Source organism: Herpailurus yagouaroundi, unplaced genomic scaffold (genome assembly GCF_014898765.1).
Source record: "Herpailurus yagouaroundi ecotype Mexico unplaced genomic scaffold, PumYag 181, whole genome shotgun sequence".
NCBI classification, from domain to species: Eukaryota; Metazoa; Chordata; class Mammalia; order Carnivora; family Felidae; genus Herpailurus; species Herpailurus yagouaroundi.
Genome location: NW_024412412.1, coordinates 18339166 through 18361633, shown reverse-complemented (window position 1 = coordinate 18361633; position 22468 = coordinate 18339166). Strand labels below are relative to the sequence as shown.

At 39.1% G+C, this 22468-nt stretch overlaps 1 protein-coding gene across 1 annotated transcript; it reads left to right on the top strand.

Moving 5' to 3' along the window:
- The first annotated feature begins 6625 nt into the window (after positions 1–6625).
- TRIML2 (tripartite motif family like 2) lies at positions 6626–21968 on the top strand. The gene is made up of 7 exons (XM_040490022.1): positions 6626–7260; positions 7536–7631; positions 10219–10407; positions 11753–11893; positions 14351–14373; positions 14543–14643; positions 21294–21968. The coding sequence occupies exons 1-7, from the start codon at positions 7072–7074 to the stop codon at positions 21881–21883; spliced, it is 1329 nt and encodes a 442-aa protein (XP_040345956.1). The 5' UTR covers positions 6626–7071; the 3' UTR covers positions 21884–21968.
- Positions 21969–22468: the final 500 nt, after the last annotated feature.

Below are 22468 nucleotides of genomic sequence, written 5' to 3'. Positions count from 1 at the left end.
TGGGGAGGGGCAGAGAGAGAAGGAGACACAGAATCTGAAGCAGGCTCCAGGCTCTGAGATGTCAGCACAGAGCTCCATGCGGGGCTCGAACCTTGAGCTGTGAGATCATGACCTGAGCCAAAGTGGGACACTTAACTGAGCCACCCAGGCAATCCCAGGAACCTTTTATTTTTTAATCAAGAGCATTCCTACGTAAAAATTTACCACTTTAAAATGATCTGTGCTCTCTATAATGTTGTTACTGCAGGCCTATAGAAGAATCTTGTGTTAAACTGTAATGCAAACTTGAGGCATTTTCTCTTTTAAACTGGCAAGGTACTTGATTAATGCTTAATAGAGGTAATGAAGTATCATGAAATTTGCCATCAGACAGGCTGTGACTCAAACCCTAGATCTGTAATTTCTGTTACTGCTTTGGGTCAATTACTTAACCTCTAAATCATCAGCTTTATCAGCTGTAAAATGTATTCTGATACCACCTGCCTCGCAGGACTGTGGGATATATAAACTTTCCTTAGCACACTATAAAAAATTCTTTAGCACACTATATAACACAATGACTAGTATTAAGGTAAAATGTGTAATCTTCTAGGATTGATAATTTACTAATTACTTAAAACCTAAAATAGGTTTTAAGAGACTACAAGACATGAGAATTTTGCTTGATGTTTTACCTTTCGAGACAAAGATTGTGAAGGTTTCCTGTAAGAATAAAATCTTATGAATTATGAAGCTTGGGATGATGAGAATAAATGACATTGTAATTGATTAAATCTTCACAGAAGTTGGCTACATCAAAGCTTAGAAAGGAGAAGGGGGTAAGAAAAATATTGAATAGAGAAGGAGATTGTTCTGGTTGAGAAGGGGAGGGGCACACAAAAATGAGTGGGGTCTACCTGGGGAATGTGGATTTAGAAGAGGGAGTGGATGGGAGTGTTGAGATAAGGAAAAAGATGTACTTAAAATTCCAAAGGGTGGAGCCAGATTTTGGAAAATCAGATAGCAAGTAGTAGAATTTCTCATTGTCCTGTCAGCATTATAAAAAATAAATAAATCACTCTAGTATGGTTAGCAGGGAATTGACTGATGCAGTGAACATCTTCCAGAGGTAGAACTGTAAACTTGGGAAGTCGTGCAGATTTCCTCTCCACTGAGACCAACTATGAACTATTGGTTTGTCCCCTGACTTCCCACCTGTGACACGTTCCTCAAGCTGTTATTTCTACTCTTGACTTTTCTATCCACAACTAATGCCATGATCACCTTCTTTAGTAAATATCCTGAAAACTAACAACGAACTCTGGTATTATTCTTTAGTGAAAATACTTAATGATTTCAGATGAAATGGTATGGTTAAGGCATAAACACAATGAGATTCTAGGGCAATGGCTTCTAGGAGGATTTCTTCCTGTGGAAAGTATCTATATCTATATACCTATATCACTAATTAAAAAAATAATAATGAGGCTACTAATGTAGTATCACCATTTCAGACCTTGGAGACAGAACAAAATACTGACCCACCCAAAGAGACTAAACCTCCTGACCAAAGTCACTGGCACATTAAAATATGAATTAAGACTCCACCCAGATCTATCAAATCAGACTGGGGGTGGAGCCCACAAATCTGGTTTAATAAACTCCTATGATTCTTTTAAAAAAATTTTTTTTTCAACGTTTATTTATTTTTGGGACAGAGAGAGACAGAGCATGAACGGGCGAGGGGCAGAGAGAGAGGGAGACACAGAACCGGAAACAGGCTCCAGGCTCTGAGCCATCAGCCCAGCGCCCGACGCGGGGCTCGAACTCACGGACCGCGAGATCGTGATCTGGCTGAAGTCGGACGCTTAACCGACTGCGCCACCCAGGCGCCCCTAAACTCCTATGATTCTAATGCTCACTGAAGTTTGATAACCACTATCCTAGATTTATCATATGGATAGAATTTGAAACTTCACAGGTTTCCTACATGATGGTGAGAGGTGAGGTCCTGGGAGCAGCTGAACAGATAAAAGCCCTTCAGTCACCACTATTCTGGCTTTTTCCCTGAAGGGAAATACTCAGGATTACAAAGAAAGGTGAGATTTTTTTCCTGAAGACCATTTCCTTCCTTATGGTTTTCTTTAAATATCTAGACTTGATCTTAATATTGTGAAAGTTTTAGTGTATATACGAAATGTAACCTTATAAAAGAATAAATAAGAAAGCGAGGGCAAAGGGGAAAGATTAAATTAGGAAAAATGAGATAAATGTTGGTAACAGTTTAGCACATAGTCAACATTCTAGGAAAACAAAGTATTCTCCAACTTTCCTTTCTTTTTTTCCTGTAAAAATATTTAATCTCTATTCTCTCTTTCTCTGGTTTCCCTTTAACTTTGTGCTGGTTTGATTTTAAACATTTCTTCAAAATATTTATTGAGCACCTAGTAAGTCAGGTGCAGATATAGGGCCTCTAAGGAATTGTAATTTCTTGTGGATGGAGAGTGAACAACAAATATATTTGTTCATGCATAAAATTAGATAACAAAGAAAACGAAAGGATATAAATAGTGGGAGGGTATTTCCAATTGCGTAGTTCTAAAAGGGCCTCTCTGAAGTGATATTTGAGCTGAGAACTGAAGGGAAGAAAGAAGAACTAGAAGTATAAAAATATGACAGAAAAGCATTGCCGAGTGAGGAAGCAGAAAGGGCACAGATGAATTTATCATAACTGGAATGGACAATGGCTGGGGGAAGATAAAGGTGAGATTATATGTAGGCAGGGAAACCATCTAGAACTTGCTTAGCCATTTGGATTTTAGCCTAAGTGCAAAGGGAAGTTGTCAGAAACCTTGATTTAGGTTTAAAAAAGTATTCTGGTTGAGCTGAGGAGTTGGGGATGGGGGGTGGGGGCAGGGCTGAACACAAAGTAGTTGAGATGATGGCGGTTTAAATTATGCTTCTAAATGAATCAGTTTTAAAGTGAGCTGGGGAAAAGAAGGTATTGTTTGAAATCCTGGATAGTGCTTTAGATATGCTAATGTGGGGTGCTTATTAGGCATTTAATTGCCAATAAGTTGGAAGTGTTCTGTGTAGGTAGAAGATTAAATTGGAGAGAGGTACTTAAATTTTTGGAAATGTGATTATCTAGGGAGTCACTGGAACTAGAATAAGGGACTAGAATTGACCCTCGAAGCACCCCAAAACTTAAAATCTCAAGAGGATGTAAGGTTAAAAAAAGGATGCTGAGAAGCAGACCAGGAAAGTAGAGGGATGTCAGATCTAAGATCTTGACTGCAAAAGGAAACGTTCTGAGAGGAGGGTCATGGTCATTTGTAACTGCTGCTGAGAAGTCAGGTAAGATAAAGCCAGGAGTGGCTGCTGAATTGTAAACTTGTGTTCATTTTGTGACTGATAAGTCTTTTCAGTTGAGTGGTCTAGGACATGAGGGAAGCAAAACAAGGGAAACCACAAGAAGGTTGAAGAATCTCAAAGTAGAGAGAAATATTTGCAGTTTGTGTAGTAACAAGGGATCAATCTTTTCAATGTATAAATATCTCTTAAAATTAAGGAAAAAGCCCCCAAAAGCCTGGTTTAAAAAAAGTAAAGGGTGGGGCGCCTGCATAACTCAGTCGGGTAAGCCTCAGACTTCAGCTCAGGTGATCTCATGTTTGTGGGTTTGATCCCCGCATAAGGCTCTATGCTGACAGCTCAGAGCCTGGAGCCTGCTTTGGATTCTGTGTCTCCCTCTGTTTCTGCCCCCACTCATTCTCTCTCTCTCTCTCTCTCTCTCTCTCTCTCTCTCTCTCTCTCTCAAAAATAAGCACTTAAAAAAAATGTTTTTGAGTAAAGGCTTAAACAAATGGTTCATAGAAAAAGAAATGAAAATGGCTTTTTAGCATGTGAAAATAAAATGTAAACTGACAATATATAAAGATACCATTTCTCACCTATCAAGCAAGCAAAAATTTGACACCTTTCTCATATGTTGCTTGGAACACAAAACTGTGCAACTTTTGTGGTTGGGATTCCAGCAAAATGTACCAAAATTATAGGTGTATTTATCAGGAATCCCATTTCTCAGGAATATGTCCTCTAAGACCATGGTTCAGAACTTTGGTCTCAGGACTCCTTTGTACCCAAATTATTGGTGAAGACCTTAAAACGTTTTTTGTGTGTCATATCTATCTGTAGTCACTGATTTAGAAATTAAAACTGAGTTTAAGGGGCGCCTGGGTGGCGCAGTCCGTTAAGCGTCCGACTTCAGCCAGGTCACGATCTCGCGGTCCGGGAGTTCGAGCCCCGCGTCAGGCTCTGGGCTGATGGCTCAGAGCCTGGAGCCTGTTTCCGATTCTGTGTCTCCCTCTCTCTCTGCCCCTCCCCCGTTCATGCTCTGTCTCTCTCTGTCCCCAAAATAAATTTAAAAAAACGTTAAAAAAAAACTGAGTTTAAAATATATATATATATATATATTAAACTATTAAATGTAAACATAACATTTTTATGAGGATCCTCTTCTGAACAATTAATTGAAAAAAAGTGGCATGGTTTTACAGTTTTGCAAATCTCTTTAATTTCTGGTTTATCAGACAGCTAGTATATCTGCTCCAACATTCCACCCACTGCAGTGCTATTTTAGTTGAAATATATGAAGAAAATCTGTCCTCATACAAATACATTGTTGGGAAAGGAGAGCACATTCTAATAGCTTTTTTCAGATAATTAGCACTTTTCTTCCTGAATTTACCAATGAATGTTTTCTATTGTATTAAAATCCATTGTTCTGTCTGATACTTTGCATCTACATTTTATCCTTGCATAATCTTTTTTTTTTTTTTAATTTTTTTTTCAACGTTTTTTTATTTTTGGGACAGAGACAGAGCATGAACGGGGGAGGGGCAGAGAGAGAGGGAGACACAGAATCAGAAACAGGCTCCAGGCTCTGAGCCATCAGCCCAGAGCCTGACGCGGGGCTCGAACTCCCGGACCGCGAGATCGTGACCTGGCTGAAGTCGGACGCCCAACCGACTGCTCCACCCAGGCGCCCCTATCCTTGCATAATCTTAACATCAGGCATTGGTCTTTCAGGCTTTCCAAATGCTGACATATTTCACTATACAATATCCAAGTCACATTTGTTAATATCACCACCAATTTTTATCAGAAAAGAAGCTGTCAAAGTCTTGGGAAGCTGTCAAGCTTTCGACAGTGGATACAAGTTCTCCAAAGCCAGAATTTTATCATTGACAACTAATACACTCACTTGGTTTTCTTGAAATGACAGGGTCACTCTGTTAGTGTTTGAGAAAATATCTTCCAAAGTGCTACATCTGAATGACCACATTTGTCTCATTTGTTCTTTCAACAAAAACGTGCTGGAAAAAACATGGCTAGTATGGCTTGTAACTGTTATAGAAAGTGTTTTTTTCTTGAGACAACGCCTGTATTCCCAAATGCAGCATAAATGCTCTATGCAGTTTTCATTTTGTCACCCAAAATATTAATTAAATCCTGTACTTAATAGCTCACTTATTATTTTGTTTCATCAAGAAAGTAAGGTTATTAAGTAAAAAAAAAAAAAAATTAACTGGGAGTATGCAAGAGATTGAAAAACACGATAAATGACCATACTTGGTGCTACTTACTTGATGAATGGTAAGATGCCAGAAGTTTTATCTACTATCAGCACAAATGTTAACACAGTAAAAAAGGCAAACCAAGTCTTGGGAACCACACTTTGAAAACTGCTGCTTTAATATTTATCCTCACAAAATACAAAGTTATCATACATACACAATTAATCAACTTCATAGCTATAAAAGTGTTTTGCATGTCTTAAATTAAAAATGAGAAGGAATGAAAAGACAGGAGGTCTAGTTGATGGCAGGGTTTGGGTGACAGTGAGAGCATCCTGGTGGGCGGGCGAGGGGGAAGCTAGTAAGTCCACAAATGGAAGTCTGGGACTTCGGAGGTCTGTCAGATTTGTTCCAAGAGTTTGTCAAAAGAGCTGGTTAATAAGATGGAATGGGGACAAATGTAAACAGGATAGAGGATTTTTTTTTTTTTTTGAGAAATTAATACTTGGGTGTTACAGTGTCACCACCGTAACAATGGCTGGAGATGGAGTTAGAAAAGAGAAGTAAGGCAAGGCAATTCTTCGTTGGTGAAAAGCTACCCAAATTCAGTGGGTAATCCCTTTTAGGAATAGAATTAAAATGTTCCTCGAGTATCAGAATTGTTGCTCAAAGGTAATCAGAATCGTCTGGAAATGGGGATGGAAGAGATTATAGATCCCTTTCTCTCTTTCCTTAAAAGCAGTTTCCCTTTAGGTGTATTGGCCCTTTTTCAGGTGTCCAAGGTGAAAAATCTAGTTTCCCTTAAATTTTGTTAAGTTTTTCTTTTGGGGGTGCCTTTTTATTTTTTTAATCGATATCTTTATTGGCCAGCTCTTAGATGACAGATGTCTTCGGCTTTGCCCACAAAACTTGAGGTGCCTCACACTTAGGCGCATGCGTACTTAGAAAGCGGGTTCTCCCTTAAACTTGGCACCCAAGTGCCACTCCCCTTTAAGGAGGCCCGGGAAGCTGGCTGCATTTTCCGGCTTGTGCAAGCCCTGGGAAAGGGAGAGCGTCCTTAAATGCCTGAAGCCAGTCTTTGCGGCACTCTAGTCCCGGATGTTCCTCCAGAGCTTTAATACTCTGCCTTCTAGTAAGTGCCTTTTCTTCTTTTTCTTTCTTCTTCAGCTGCTTTTTTTTTTTTTTTTCCTAGTGCCTTACGGGGAAGTGGTGTCCTGTGTCCTCACTTGTAACTGATTTTCAGCCCAGTGCTAAATTTTGAGAAAACTTGGAAGCCCCCTCAATCTCAGGATAGGGGTGTGAGTCCCGTGTGTCCTCCCCCGAGCACGTGGCTGCTGGCTGCGGAAGACCTGCGGGTTCGAGGAGCCGCGGATGCGCTGAGGGGATCTGATGCTTGGCTGAGGGTGGACACCGCGGTTGGCAAGTGTGACTCCCCCAAATCACCGCCGCTCTTTTATGGTTCAGTGTGCAGGGAGGTATTCCACGGCAGAAAGTTCACCTAGGGACACCTGCCAGGATGTCCAGGAGGCTCAGCTCCCGGTTACAGCAAAAATCCCCAGAAGATGTCTACTGTGAGAAACACCTGGAACTAGTGCAGTTGTTCTGTGTTGATGACCAAATCCTGCTGTGTGGCCAGTGCTTCCACTCTCAGGAGCACGAGAATCACTTGGTGTGTGGAGTACAAGAGGCTGCTGGCGTTTATAGGGTGAGCCTCCTGCAGATCCCAGAGCACTCTTAACACTGGCCGCCTCCTCTTACTAACTTATTTGGGGGAGGGGAGGCGATATTCTGATCCCGCAAGGCCACTTCCCTTAGGCAGTGTTTATCAGAGAATTCTAGACAGGTACTATATTTAGACCTTAAACGTAAAGGCTAAGAAAACATAGGTGTATTGGCCCTTTTTCAGTTGTCCAAGGTGAAAAATCTAACTATTCTAAAGCAATTACTTTACCTAGAGTTTTGTGATCTATTTCTCTGCAGAAGTTATTCCAGGAGATATTGAACACATTGAAGGAGAAACTTGAAGTAGCTAAAAGCATATTGGCTGATGAGCAAGAAAGAATGGTGATGATTCAGGTCAGTGCTTATCTCGAGTCTTGGACAGCAAATAACATAAACAAAGTCAAAAGATGAATGACAAACCAGGAAAAATATTTGAAATCTATTGGTAGGAAAAGTGTTAATTTCTTTACAAATAAAGAACTCTCTAACATCAATAAGCAGAAGACTAGAAATTCAATAGAAAAACGATCAAAGAAATGAGATTTTGCAGAAAAGGAAATGCAACTACCTTTTGAATAAGAAGATCCTGAACTTTTTTTATGGTAAGAAGAATACAAATTAACTCTTAAATTTGTGAAATGACATTTGTAACCCTTATTGGAAGATACTAATGATTGATAACAGTTTATAACAGTGCCATGGGCGAGTGAGCATCTCATGTAGTGTTGGTGGCCATGTAAATCCTGAAACCATTTATTATTTTTTTTAAGTTTATTTATTTTTGAAGGAGAGAGGCACAGAGTGTGAGTGGGGGAGGGGCAGAGAGAGAGGGAGACAGAATCTGAAGCAGGCTCCAGGCTCTGAGCTGTCAGCACAGAGCCTGATGCGGGGCTCAGACTGACAAACCATGAGATCATGACCTGAGCCAAAGTCAGATGCTTAACCAACTGAGCTACCCAGGTGCCCCTCCCCCTTTTTTAAAATTTGAATCCTAAAACCATTTAAAAGGCAGTTTGAGAATTACTGTCCAGAATGAGGGCTTGCTGTCTGTTATGCCCATGTTTCACTTCTGATTTCAAACCTTCTAACTCAAGCCTTTAACTCTATTCTGTGCCAGATATCCAGATTCTGACTCTTCTCTCTTTCAATTTTAAAGAAAATAAATGGCTAGTTGAAGATGATAGAGGAGAAGAATTGACTGACTCTGCAAGAACTTTTCAACTGATCCCCATTTTTTTCAGCCTTAACCACCATATATTCAAAAATAAAATATTGGGGTCCCACTCTTTGCCAGGGACTATACTAGGTATTGGAGATTCAGTAGTAAGAGAGGGAAAAAAAAATTGCCCTTGTGCAACTGAGCAACTGACATTCTCATGGAAGTAAACCAAATAAGTAAAATGAATGTTACATGGTAAATGCTATACATTCAGGGAGGGGTGGGCAGAGGGAAGCATGATGGGATATACTTTGAAATAAAGTGATCAGGACCTTGTTCAGAAAGTGGCAGTTGAGAAAACTCAAGCTGTTGAGGGATTGAGTTATACTGTTTTGGGCAGAATCTGGTAGGTTCTTAGTTGGGGCTGGAAAGGCAGTGGAAGCTGATAGGTGAGATTAGAAGATAAAGGGGCCAAATCTATAGGGCAGCTGACTTTTTTTTTTTTTAATGTTTATTTATTTTTGAGGGGGAGAGAGACAGTGCCAGCAGGGGAGGGGCAGAGAGAGAGGAAGACACAAAATCTGAAGCAGGCTCCAGACGGAGCTGTCGGCACAGAGCAGGAAGTGGGGCTCAAACTCACAAACCTAACCTTGAGAGATCATGACCTGAGCTAAAGTCCACTTAACCGAATGAGCCACCCAGGCACCCCTAGGGCAGATGACTTTAAATGAAATAGGGAAGGGTGCCTTGGTGGCTTAGTCTGTTAAGCATCTGACTTCATTTCAGCTCAGGTCATGATGTCAAAGTTCTTGGTTTCTAGCCCCACATCAGGATCTGTGCTGGCAGTGCAGAGTCTGCTTGGGATTCTCTCTCTCATTCTCTCTCTCTGCCCTTCCCCTGCTCTCTGTCTTAATCTCTCAAAATAAATAAATAAACTTTAAAAAATTTTGTTTAAATGAAATAGGGAAACGAGGAAAGTTTTGAACAGAGGGGTGGCTTGATTGAACTTTCATTCTCACAGAAACACTGACTGCTGAGATAAGACAAGACTGTAGGAGGGTGAGAGCAGAGGTGGGATACTTGACAGGGGACTGTTGTAGTTATCAGGGACAGGTGATGGTGAACCAGGGGTTAGTGGTAGAGGTGGTGAGCAGTGGTTCGGTTCTTGATAAGTATTGACTGCGGAGTCTCATGAGATGAAATATCATTAAGCTGGCCACTCCCAGTGCCAGTCTGTAGCTCCGACTTCCAAGTGATATAGGCTTTCACATCCAACTTCTATTCAGCATCTCTTTTGGATGACTGATTGACTAATCAAAACCAGCATATCCAAAAACTGAGCTGCTGATACACTCCCTGCCTCTACAATCTATCCGTCCCTTGTTTTCCTGTTTTGGCAACTTCCTTCTTCCAGTTGCTTTATCTAACAACTTTGGTGTCACCCTACCATTTCCCTTTCCTGATACTCACTATCCAAAGCACAGCCAAATCCATTTGCCCCACCTTCCAATTTTCCTCATCTCCCTCTCTTTGCCACTGTGATTGTAGATTCCTCAGTTTTCTAAGTCAGTTAACATGTGTTCATCTGCATTGCATGTTCTAAGATTATGTTGATGTTGGTTGATCGTGAAACTTTCTTTGCCCTCTGTATGTATGCATTTTGTTTCTTCCCCTGTACTTGATATTCCCTTGTCTTTGTATTGGAGTTAGAGATGGAAAGTGACCATGAATATTTATCTCTGCTGTTTAACTTGAAGTCTCTTATCTATATCTGTGATGAAGGGAGAAGAGCAGGATTTTAAAGAGATGATTGAGTCTGAATATAGAATAAGGTTCCGGTTGATGGTTGAAGAGATGAACTTCCGGAGCCTACAAGACTGCGTATTCAACCCAAAGTTGAGGGAAGACCATCTGAATCAAGTGCTGGCATTTGCCACAGAGCTGAAGGGGCAGTCCCAGGAAACGCTACAGGTGAGAGGTGGAAAACGGCACGCTCACAGTATTTGGGAAGTGAGGGAAAGGGGAGCTGAACATTATGCCAATTCTAGAATGAGACATCCAGTGACAGCCACGCGTACATTAAAAGAATGTATGTACAGCCAGCCGTTCTATTTCCGGTCACTTATCTTACAGATATACTTACATGCATATAAAAAGATGCAAGGATAAGGGAATGCTGTAAAATTATTCCAGTATAGAGCCATGGTTTAGAGGTCATGTTTGAAGCCAGACTGGTGAAATTCCTACCTGGCTTCTGCTATTTACTAGTCTCTAAGTGGCTAGTCTAACCTATACATGTTGTTTAACCTGAGACTCCGTTTCCTTAGCTATAAAGTGGAGAAAATACCTGTAGTTTTTATGCTATTGTGAGGATTGAATGTGATAATCTACATAAAGCTCTTTAAATAGTGTTTGCACGTATTATGCAGTGGAGACTATTAGGCATTATTATTAATTGTAAAGTTTATGATAGCAAGAGATTAAGTACAACCTATATCCATCAATACAGGACTCTCAAAATAGATTGTATTATGTACTTAAAATGGAATGCTCTTCAGCAGTTAGAAAAGATAACACAGCCGTATGTGTATGGATAAGAAATGCTCTCCAAGAACATACTATTTATTAATAAAAAACAAGTAGGGGCGCCTGGGTGGCTCAGTAGGTTAAGCGACCAACTTCAGCTCAAGTCATGATCTCACAGTTTGTGGGTTGGAGCCCCACTTCGGGCTCTGTGCTGACAGCTCAGAGTCTGGAGCCTGCTTCAGATTCTGTGTCTCCCTCTCTCTTTGCCCCTCCCCTGCTCACTCTCTGTCTCTCTCAAAAATAAACATTAAAAAAAATTTTTTAAAGTAGGGTATAATATGCATCCTTTGTGTTAAGAAGAAAAATAACATGAGCATGTGCTCTTATGCCTAGATAAAGCATCTTTGCAAGGATAAAAAAATGTCAGTAGCTTGATTCATTCTTTCTTATTAATTGATTATATTTTTAATTTCAAATCTTAATTTAATGAAGGTAATAGGAGACTTTCTGGACAAAACTGTACAGCAAAATAACGTGATCTGTTTTAGAGTCAGGTTGTCTTCTGTATAAGTGGACTATGTGCATACCTTCCACATCAACACAAATATATTGTGTCAAAGAATCTAGCTTCTAGTGAGGTGTCCTTCTTGACACAGAGGAGTTGTCGGGCCATATCTACTTATATGTATCTCTGAAATGGCAGGAAGAAAAGTGCATTGAAGAGGTAGTTGAATTAGTGAATAAATGAGATTATCACTTGTAAAATAGTAATAAAGAGATGATTCTGCAGAGACTGAACGATTTGGGGAAAGAGAACATGAATAAACTGAAGGAGAGTGAAGGCCAGCTTTCGGGACACATCTGCAGCCTCCAAAAGATGACTGTAGAGCTGGAGAAGAAGTGTGGGAAATACACCCTAATGGTGCTCCAGGTAAGAATCCAGAAATGATCTTCATTGCAGTATTTGAGAAATGAGAAGTGGACCGTTCTCATTAAATGTCAGTTCTAGAATATTCTATAATTTGCAAACATACATGAAGGCTGTGTAGCTTTTGGCAGTCACCAAAAGCATTATGAATTATCTAAAACCCTGGTACAGGGGAGAGTTACTTCATGGTATGAATTCTCACCTTAAGACTATCAGTAATTAGTTACTGATTACTTCATACTTCATGGTATGAATTCTCACCTTAAGACTATCAGTAATTAGTTTGAATTGAGATATCCCTTATTAGGGTGAATAATTGGTTAGTCGAATAATGACACATCAATACAATAGAATATTCTGCAACCAGAAAAAAAGAATGAAGCAACTCTATAGTGGTAAAAGGTATTTTCAGGGTATTTGATTGGAGTGGAAACATACGGAACTGCTTTTTTGTTTGGTTTTGTGGATACGTATATATGTATAGACATATGTTCGTTAACATTCACGGACTGACTTTGGCAAAATAAACGCAGAGATTGTAACACAAACACTGAGCAGTAACCTTGGAGAAACAAGGGTGAGATTTATTTGCATGACTTGTATTGTATATTTTAAATGCGTCACCTTTCAACTAGTAAATTATTATCTTTTTAAGACTTTATCCATATCCTGCTGCTGCTGGACTCGTATTTGCAATGGGAGTGCTCTTATTTGAGAAACACTTGCTGATAAACTGTTGGGTTCTATTCTAGAGCCCAGTCCCAGACAGTTAAAGTAGGTGTGGCTCAGTTATGCTCAGCTTCTGACCCAGCTTCCCCCACCATCCCCAGTTTAGCAAGCCCTTGCACCTGCTCAACTCTTGCCATTGACAGTATAGAAAGCAAGTAGATGGGCAGAGTTTGAAATGATGACTATTCTGGATAAGATGACTGAGATGAGGAATGGAAAATATGTTCCTTGGGAAAGTTAAATCAAAACCACAGTGAGGGACACCTGGATGGCTCAGTCATTTAAGTGTCCACCTCTTGATTTCAGCTCAGGTCATGGTCTCATGGTTCATGGGATCGAGCCATGCTGTTAGTGCAGAGCCTGCTTGGGATTCTCTCTCCCTCTCTCTCTCTCTCTCCCCCTACTCCCTCTCCCCCTCTTTCCCTGTCTCCCTCTCCCTCCCTCCCTTTCTCCTCTCTCAAAAATAAACATTTAAATAAGAAACTACAATGAGATAGACCCTCTCAACTGTTAGAATGACTATCATCAATAAAAGACAATGGGTGCTGGTGAGGATATGGTGAAAAGGGAGTACTTAAACATTGTTGGTGGGAATGTAAATTGGTCCAACCGCTGTAGAAAACAATATGGAAGTATTTCAAAAAATGAGAAATAGATCTACCATATGATCCAGCAATTCCCTTTGTGTGCCTATACCCAAAGGAAATGAAAACAGAATTTCAAAGGGATACACATACTCATGTTTGGAAACAACCCAAATGTCCATTAAAAGATAAATGAATGAAAAAGGTGTGGTACGTATACATGATGGAATATTACTGAGCCATGAGAAAGGAAAATATCCTCTCATCTGTGATAACATGGATAGACTGTGAACACATTGTGCTTAAGCAAGATAAGTCAGAAATATGACTATTGTACAATATTGCTTATATATGGAATCTAAAAAAGTTAAACCTATTTAAAAAAACAAAAGTAAAAGGGTACTTACTGGAGAATGGAATAGGGTGGCAGATCGTTGATAAGAGTGATGGTGTTTAAGGGCACAAACTTGTAATAAATAGTAATAAACAATACAGATCTAATGCGTGGTATAATGAATATATTAAACAATATTGTATTATAAGTGTATGATGTGATAAATTTTGCAGTCATTACATCATGACCTGAGCCAAAGTCGGACACTTAACCACACAGGCACCCCAAGCATCTGCACTCTCCATCTCGGCTCGGGTCATGATCTCATGGTTTGTGAGTTCAAGACCCACATCAGGTTCTGCGCTGACAGTGCAGAGCCTGCTTGGAATTCTCTCTCTCCCTCTGTCTTTGTCTCTCTCTCTCTCTCTCTCTCCTTCAAAATAAATAAACCTTAAAAAAAAGTTTTAAAAGAAGGAAAGAAAGACATCCAGATTAAATATAAATCTTGTCAAGACATCATATGACTCAGCAGGTTCTAAATTCCATGTAAAATGACTATATAGTCCCTGAATAATAAAACTAAGAATATTAAAACAAAAAACCCAAATAGTTACCTTGGGAATATAACTGTGATTTTAAGTATTTTTTCTGACTTCTACCATTCAGTGTTAAAATTTGGTATCTGATAATTAGTACCATGAAGCTGAGGAAATTATGTAGAAATCGAGTTTCATTATGAGAAGATATTTTCAGGGGTACAACTCACAAGAGGCGTGGCTCAGATACTAACCTTATCTCTTTTTCACCCTGCAGAATGCAGGATCTTCTTTGAAAAGGTAAGTTTTCATTTTGGAAACATTGGGGTGGGAGTCAAGGTCTGATACACGAGCACCCAGGAGTAGGGATGTTGGGGTAAGGATCGGGAGGTCATGTAACAAGATCCATCCTCTGAATAGTGAGGGGCCTGGCGTCTGCACAGATAACAGGCTGTCCTTTTTTTAATAGGAGTGAGTCACTACTGCTTCAGTGTCTGGAGCAAGCCCAAATCACGGACCTGAGTTTATGCCAAGTAACAGGAATGAGCAGAATGCTCAAAGTTCTGCAAAGTAAGTCGACACACCTCCATGATTACAGGGCACTTGACTTTGTATTGGAAAATCCAGCGAACATCCTACCATAAATACAAGTAGATTCCAAAGAGCTTAAGGATTTAAAAAGACTGGAGAGTTTAATAATGCTACGCACATTGGATAGTTATCAAGAAAATAATTGTATGCTCTTATGTTGAAAGGCTCTCCTGTGCAAATCCTTTCCCAGTTTTCAACCCTGAAACATGATTGCAAGAAGATTTCAATTAAAAAAAAAAAAATTAAACTTCTAGGGGAAAAAATGTCAACATATACGTATAATGAAAGATTTCTATCTCCTGCCCCACTGCCTTTTCTGGAATGTCCTGCAGGTGGATTCATACGGTAGGTAGCCTTTTGAGTCTGGCTTTTTTCACTTAGTGTAAAGCATGAGAGGCATATCCAAGTTTGTTGTGTGTATCAGTAGTTTATTCTTTTTTGTTGTTGTGTTGTACTCCATTGTATGAATAGACCACAATTTATTCTCTTGCAGTTCCATGGCCACTTGAGTTATTTCTAAATATATGCTATAAATATTTGCTTAGGGAGTTTTAAGTGGACATGACTTCATTTCTCTTGGTTGCATATCTAGGAGAGGGACTGTAAAATTTGTTTTCCAAATTGGCTGTGCCATTTTGCATTCCCACTGTTAATGTATGAGATTCAGTTGCTCTACATCGTCATAAGCATTTGGTAGTGTCACTTTTTTTTTCTTTAATTAAAGCTGACCTAATAGATACGTAGTTATATATCACTTTAAATTTTAATTTGCATTTCTGAAATGACTAGGGATGTCGAGCATATTTTCATGTTTATTTGTACTTTATTATATCTATTTGAAGTATATCTATAAACATTTTGCCTATTTTTAAAATTTTGTTGTATATTATTGAGTTTTGTGATTTCTTTATATTTTCTGATTAATATTTACCAGTTCTTTATCAGACACGTTTTGCAAATATTTATTCCACTCTGTGATTTATATTTTCTTTTTTTATTAAATTTTTAATTTTAATTCCAATGTTGTTAGTGCACAGTGTTTTATTAGTTTCAGGTGCACAAGTAGTGATCCAACAAGCCCGTACATTACTCAGTGCTCATCATGAGAAGTGTATTCTTATTCCCCATTGCCTGTTATACCCCTTCCCCAACCTGCGTCCCTCTGGTAACCATCAGTTTGGTTCTCATAGTTAAGAGTCTGTTTTTCAGTTTGTCTTCTTTTTGTTCATTTGTTCTGTTTCTTAAATTCCACATGAATGAAATCATGGTATTTGTATTTCTTTGACTCGCTTATTTCACTTAGCATTATAGTCTTTATTTACATCCATGTTGTTGCAAATAGCAAGATTTCATCCTTTTGTGTGGCTGACTGATATTCCATTGTGTATATCTACCACTTCTTCTTTACCCATTCATCTGTTGGTGGACACTTGGGGTGGCTTGTATATCTTGATTATTGCAAATAATTTTGAAATTCAGCTTACCAACTTTTTTTTCTGTTATGGTTTGTGCTATTTGTGTGCTAAGAAGTATTTTAGTATCCAAATAAAGATTTCTTTTTCTTGAAGCTTTAGCTCTTACATTTATGTCTGTTATTCTTTTGGAGTCATATGTGTGTATGACTCAGGATCTGGTATAACTCCCCACCCGCTCCTTTTTTGTTCATGTATGTATCCTTTTTTGTTCATGTTGTTCCAGAATTATTTGGTGAAGATATTATTTATTAAATTTACTTAGCACCTTTTTTGAAAATCAGCTGGCACGTTTAAGCAGGTCTATATTGACTCTAATAGGTCCATTGATCACTGTGTTTTTCCTTTTGCTAATACAACACTGTCTTGAATGTGTACTCTATAGGAAGTCTTAAATATGGCATGTAAGTTTTCCGAATTTGTTCTTATAAAAATAATTTTGCCTACTCTAGATCCTTTGCTTTTTCACATAAGTTTTAAATTTTTTTTTTCAACGTTTATTTATTTTTGGGACAGAGAGAGACAGAGCATGAACGGGGGAGGGGCAGAGAGAGAGGGAGACACAGAATCGGAAACAGGCTCCAGGCTCTGAGCCATCAGCCCAGAGCCTGACGCGGGGCCCGAACTCACAGACCGCGAGATCGTGACCTGGCTGAAGTCGGACGCTTAACCGACTGCGCCACCCAGGCGCCCCCACATAAGTTTTAAAATCAGCTTGTTGGGTTCTACAAAAAAAAACCTGAGATTTTAAATGGTGTTATATTGAACGTATAGATTAATTTAGGGATAAGATGATATATTTCTTTTTAGGTCTGCTTCACTCAGCAATGTTTTGAAGTTTTCAGCAAACAAATATCATGCATATTAGATGGGTCTCTAAGTATTTTATAGTTTTTAGTTCTTATACACACTTCTAATTGAAATTTTATTCATTTCTAGTTTATTGCTTATATATAAAAATAATTTGTATATATTGACATTGCATCTATGACTATGCTAAACTCATTCAGAGCTGGTGGCTTTTTTATAGATTCTTTGGGATTTTCTGCAAAGAGAGTCAGGTGCTCTATTAATACACGCAGTTTTATTTCTTTACAATATGTAATCCTTTCTGTATTTTTCTCACCTTGTACTGGTGCTATGACCTCAAATATAATATCACATAAGAGCACTGAGAAACATTTGCCTTGTTCTTGATCTTAGGGTGAAAGAAAGCATTAAGTCTTTCACTTGAACTTTTCATTAGCTGTAGGTTTTTGTAGTTGCCTTTCATCAAGTTAAGGAAGTTCTCCCTCTATTCCTGGTTTGCTAAAACTTTGTATCGTGAACAAATGTTGAATTTATTAGATGCATATTTTTTCTTCATATATTAATATGGTAAATATATTTTTTCATTGGCCCAGCCTTGCATTCCAGGAGTAAACCTGGTTATGATGTTTCATCCATTTTATATATTGCTGGATTCAATGTGCTAATACTTTAAAGAATTTTGGTATTTAGGTTAATGAGGCATATTGATATATAGCTTTCTTATAATCGTCCATAGACACTTCAGTTTATTTATACAACACCCAGTGCTCATCCCAACAAGTGCCTTCCTCAGTGCCCATCACCCACTTTCCCCTTTCCCCCACCCCCCCATCAACCCTCAGTTTTTTCTCAGTATTTAAGAGTCTCTTATGGTTTGCCTCCCTCCTTCTGTAACTTTTTTTCCCCCTTCCTTCCCCTCCCATGGTCTTCTGTTAAGTTGCTCAAGATCCACATATGAGTGAAAACGTATGGTATCTGGCTTTCTCTGACTGACTTATTTCACTTAGCATAATACCCTCCAATTCCATCCACGTTGCTGCAAATGGCCAGATTTCATTCTTTCTCATTGCCAAGTAGTATTCCATTGGATATATAAACCCCATTTTCTTTATCCATTCATCAGTTGATGGACATTTAGGCCCTTTCCATAATTTAGCTATTGTTGAAAGTGCTGCTATAAATATTGGGGTACAAGTGCCCCTATGCATCAGCACTCCTGTATCCCTTGGGTAAATTCCTAGCGGTGCTATTGCTGGCTCATAATGTAGATCTATTTTTAATTTTTTGAGGAACCTCCACACTGTTTTCCAGAGTGGCTGCACCAGTTTGCATTCCCACCAACAGTGCAAGAGGGTTCCCATTTCTCCACATCCTCTCCAGCATCTATAGTCTCCTGATTTGTTCATTTTAGCCACTCTGACTGGTGTGAGGTGTATTTCAGTGTGGTTTTGATTTGTATTTCCCTGATGAGGAGTGACATTGAACATCTTTTCATGTGCCTGTTGGCCATCTGGATGTCTTCTTTAGAGAAGTGTCTATTCATGTTTTCTGCCCATTTCTTCACTGGATTATTTGTTTTTTGGATGTGGAGTTTGGTGAGTTCTTTATAGATTTTAGATACTAGCCCTTTATCCAATATGTCATTTGCAAATATCTTTTCCCATTCCGTTGGTTGGCTTTTAGTTTTGTTGATTGTTTCCTTGGCAGTGCAGAAGTTTTTTATCTTGATGATGTCCCAGTAGTTCATATTTGCTTTTAATTCTCTTGCCTTTGGAGACGTGTCAAGTGAGAAATTGCTGCGGCTGAGATCAGAGAGGTTTTTTTCCTGCTTTCTCTTTTAGGGCTTTGATGGTTTCCTGTCTCATATTTAGGCCCTTCATCCATTTTGAGTTTATTTTTGTGTATGGTGTAAGAAAGTGGTCTAGTTTCATTCTTCTGCATGTTGCTGCCCAGTTCTCCAAGCACCATTTGTTAAAGAGACTTTTTTTTCCATCAGATACTGTTACCTCCTTTGTTAAAGATTAGTTGGCCATACATTTATGGGTTCAATTCTGGGTTCTCTATTCGATTCTATTGGTCTATGTGTTTGTTTTTGTGCCAGTACCATACTGTCTTGATGATTACAACTTTGTGGTAGAGGCTAAAGTCTGTGATGCCTCCCACTTTGGTTTTCTTTTTCAACATTACTTTGGCTATTCGGGGTCTTTTGTGGTTCCATACAAATTTTAGGAGTGTTTGTTCTAGCTTTGAGAAGAATGCTGGTGCAATTTTGATTGGGATTGCATTGAATGTGTAGATTGCTTTGGGTAGTATTGACATTTTAGCAAAATTTATTCTTCCAATCCATGAGCATGGAATGTTTTTCCATTTCTTTGTATCTTCTTCAATGTCCTTCATAAGCTTTCTATAGTTTTCAGCATACAGATCTTTTACATCCTTGGTTAGGTTTATTCCCAGGTATTTTATGGTTCTTGGTGCAATTGTGAATGGGATCAGTTTATTTCTCTTTCTGTTGCTTCGTTATTCGTGTATAAAAATGCAACCAATTTCTGTACATTAATTTCGTACCCTGCAACTTTGCTAAATTCATATATCAGTTCTAGCAGACTTTTGATGGAGTCATAGACACTTTAATTTTCATTTCTAGATAATCTATTTTGTTCTTTGTCAAATCCATTTGGTCTTGCTTTTTAGCTTTTCTATATCCTGTAGATATTTTTAAGCTTTTCTTTTGTCTTCAAACTTGTAAGCAAAAATTATTTTAGTTCAGTGCCTGGTAATTCCAATACCTAAAGTTATTCAGGTTTATTTTTGCTAATCTCAATTGTGCTTTCTTGGGGCGCCTGAGTGGCTCAGTTGGTTAAGCGTCCGACTTTGGCTCAGGTCATGATCTCACAGTTTGTGAGTTCGAGCCCTGCGTCAGGCTCTGGGCTGACAGCTCAGAGCCTGGAGCCCCCTTCAGATTCTGTGTCTCCCTCTGTCTGCCCCTCTACTGATTGCACTCTGTCTCTCGCATTGTCTCAAAAATAAACATTAAAAACAAATTTTTAAAAAAATAGCGCTTTCTTACTTTGAGTATGTGTTTGACTTTTTTAAACAGAAAGTTTTGCTTTTTTCCTTGGATATTATTTTTAGAAATTCTTTGAGTTCAAAAATGAATATATGCGTTATTGTAGAGAGAGTCCGCATATGTTTCTGCCCATCTTCTGGAAATACTAAAAGTCTGGGACAACTTGTATTTAAATGTAAAGGCTTATGGCTTTTAAGACCACCTAATAATATGAATGAGGCCTAAACTCCAGAAATTTAAGTGCATTTGGCATCAAAACCTTCTGCTGGATTAAAAATTAGAGTAAGAAATAAGGAACTACTCCAGGTTTATGCTTTAGCAACTGAAGAAGTAAGTATGCTGTTAACTGAAGTAGAAACTAGAAAGGAGTAGTTTTGAAGTTCCATTTTGGGCACAGTATGTGTTAAATGCTTATGTTATTTCGAACTGGTATTTCGCAACTTCTCCATGAAGTAAGCCATGAACATATAGAAGATATTTAAAACTGAGGCTAGGTGAAGTAACCTGGGGAGAAAGAGTGCATGTAGTGAAAAGGACGACCCACCATTTAGCCCTGAGAAACGGTTGAGGAGAAAGAGATAAAGAGAAGGAACAGTTTGAGGTATGAAGGCAAGTGTTACTTTCATCCAAGTATAAGAAATCACATTGAGCTTTCTTGTTCTCAGCTTGATTTTTTTTTTTTTCCTGGAGGATTCCTTCAGGTCTTCTAGCCTCTGCTAATATGTTCTTTTGATTTACTCAATATCAAGGGCCTGCTGGCAACAATTTGTAGGCATCCGGGTCACACTCTGGTGATATTTCAGATGAGAGCAATTCAGTTACAGGGAATCACAGCCGGTCACAGGGAAAAGCCTGATCTGTTAGGAGATTCTGATGATTCTGTAGGGGAATAGATCTTGGAGTTCCAGGCTTGGAGATCTTCAGAGGAGTAGAGATGGGTCCCAGGTGATACCTAAGTAGGATTGGATGCCATTTTTACAGCCTGCTCAAATTCCTTTCTGGTTTGACAGGTACTTCCAAACCTCTGTGTGCTCCATTATTCTTTGTTCTTCCTCCTCAGATTGCATCTCCTTCCATTATGTCACTTTCTTCTCTGGTGTCCACTTCTTGATACAAAGCTCAGAGGTTACCTGTCCTGAACTCTTGGATTGCCTCTTCCATATCTGTGCCTGCGACACGAGCCCACTCATTGGCAAGCTTCTGCATGTTAGAAATAGTCTGTGGTGTGGGCATGGACAACTCTCACTGAGTTTAACTGAGTTTCTCTCTCCCTGCAGGAGCTGTCACTTTGGATCCTAAAACAGCTAATCCCTGTTTGGTCTTATCCGAGGATCTGAGAAGCATGCATCTCAGAAATGTCCAGCAGGACGTGCCTCGCAGCCCAGGAAGATTTGTCTTTAGTGCCACCGTGTTGGGTGTGGAAAGCTTCACCTCAGGGAGGCATTACTGGGAGGTGGATGTGGAGAAGGCCACCAAGTGGCAGTTGGGGGTATCTGAAGATTCTGCCAGCAGACATGGTGATCTACCCACTGCTTCGGGAAATAAAGTCTTGCTCATGGGTTCTTTGATGGGAACCAATTATACCTTCTGGGCCTTTCCCCCTCTGAAGAGGGTCTCCTTGAGAGGAGAGCAGATGCACAAAGTTGGAGTCTTCCTAGACTGTGAGTCTGGGCACATATCCTTCTATGATGTGGCAAACAGATCCCTCATTTATAATTTCTCTTCCCTCACCTTCCAAGGAGCTCTCAGGCCCATATTTTCTCTTTGTATCCCAAGTGGAGTCACAAATTCAGACTCACTTAGCATTTGCCTTCCTCCTGTTTCTTCTTGTGATGTTACTGTTAGCCCACAGTCTTCCTTGGCATGAAATCTAAGAGGGGGCAGAAGTAAAGAGTTTGACTTTGTAAAAGAATCTACATAAAGTAATCCAATAAAAGATTTCTCACACTTGAGTTGGAATCTAGTTCATTATCCCAGAGTTTTTGCATTCATGTGGCTTTCAACACCTATTTAGTGGCAGAGGTTACATTGAAACTGAGTCATGAATATAATAACGGAAGGGCCCTACTAATTAGAACAATAAATGCATATGCAGCATAAAATTGGGAACTTAGAGAAGTAATACAGCCTGGACTCTGTAGGACTAAGTTAAGGACTCTAGCGACTTCTGAAAACACAATTAGATATAATCAAGACTTTAGATTTGAGGACATCATCACAGTGACAGGTGAAATGAAGACATCCTTTGATCCTATTATTGGCAGTGTCAAGACTTCCTGACATCGTTCTAAACAGAGAACTCGATTTCCCCGGGTACTTTATCTGGGTGGGGAGGAGGTATTGCAGAAAATGTGAATATTTTAAAATTATTTTTGCAAGTATTCTACTTTCTTACAAGGATAATTAGATTTCTTATAAGAAGCCTGATAATTCAATGCTTCAAGATACACAA

Bases quoted from the DNA above. Each gene is read 5' to 3' on its own strand.
- TRIML2 (XM_040490022.1), top strand. From the start codon at position 7,072: ATGTCCAGGAGGCTCAGCTCCCGGTTACAGCAAAAATCCCCAGAAGAT. The intron at 11,894-14,350 runs GTAAGAATCCAG...TTCACCCTGCAG, and splicing joins ACACCCTAATGGTGCTCCAG to AATGCAGGATCTTCTTTGAA. The intron at 14,644-21,293 runs GTAAGTCGACAC...CTCTCCCTGCAG, and splicing joins AATGCTCAAAGTTCTGCAAA to GAGCTGTCACTTTGGATCCT.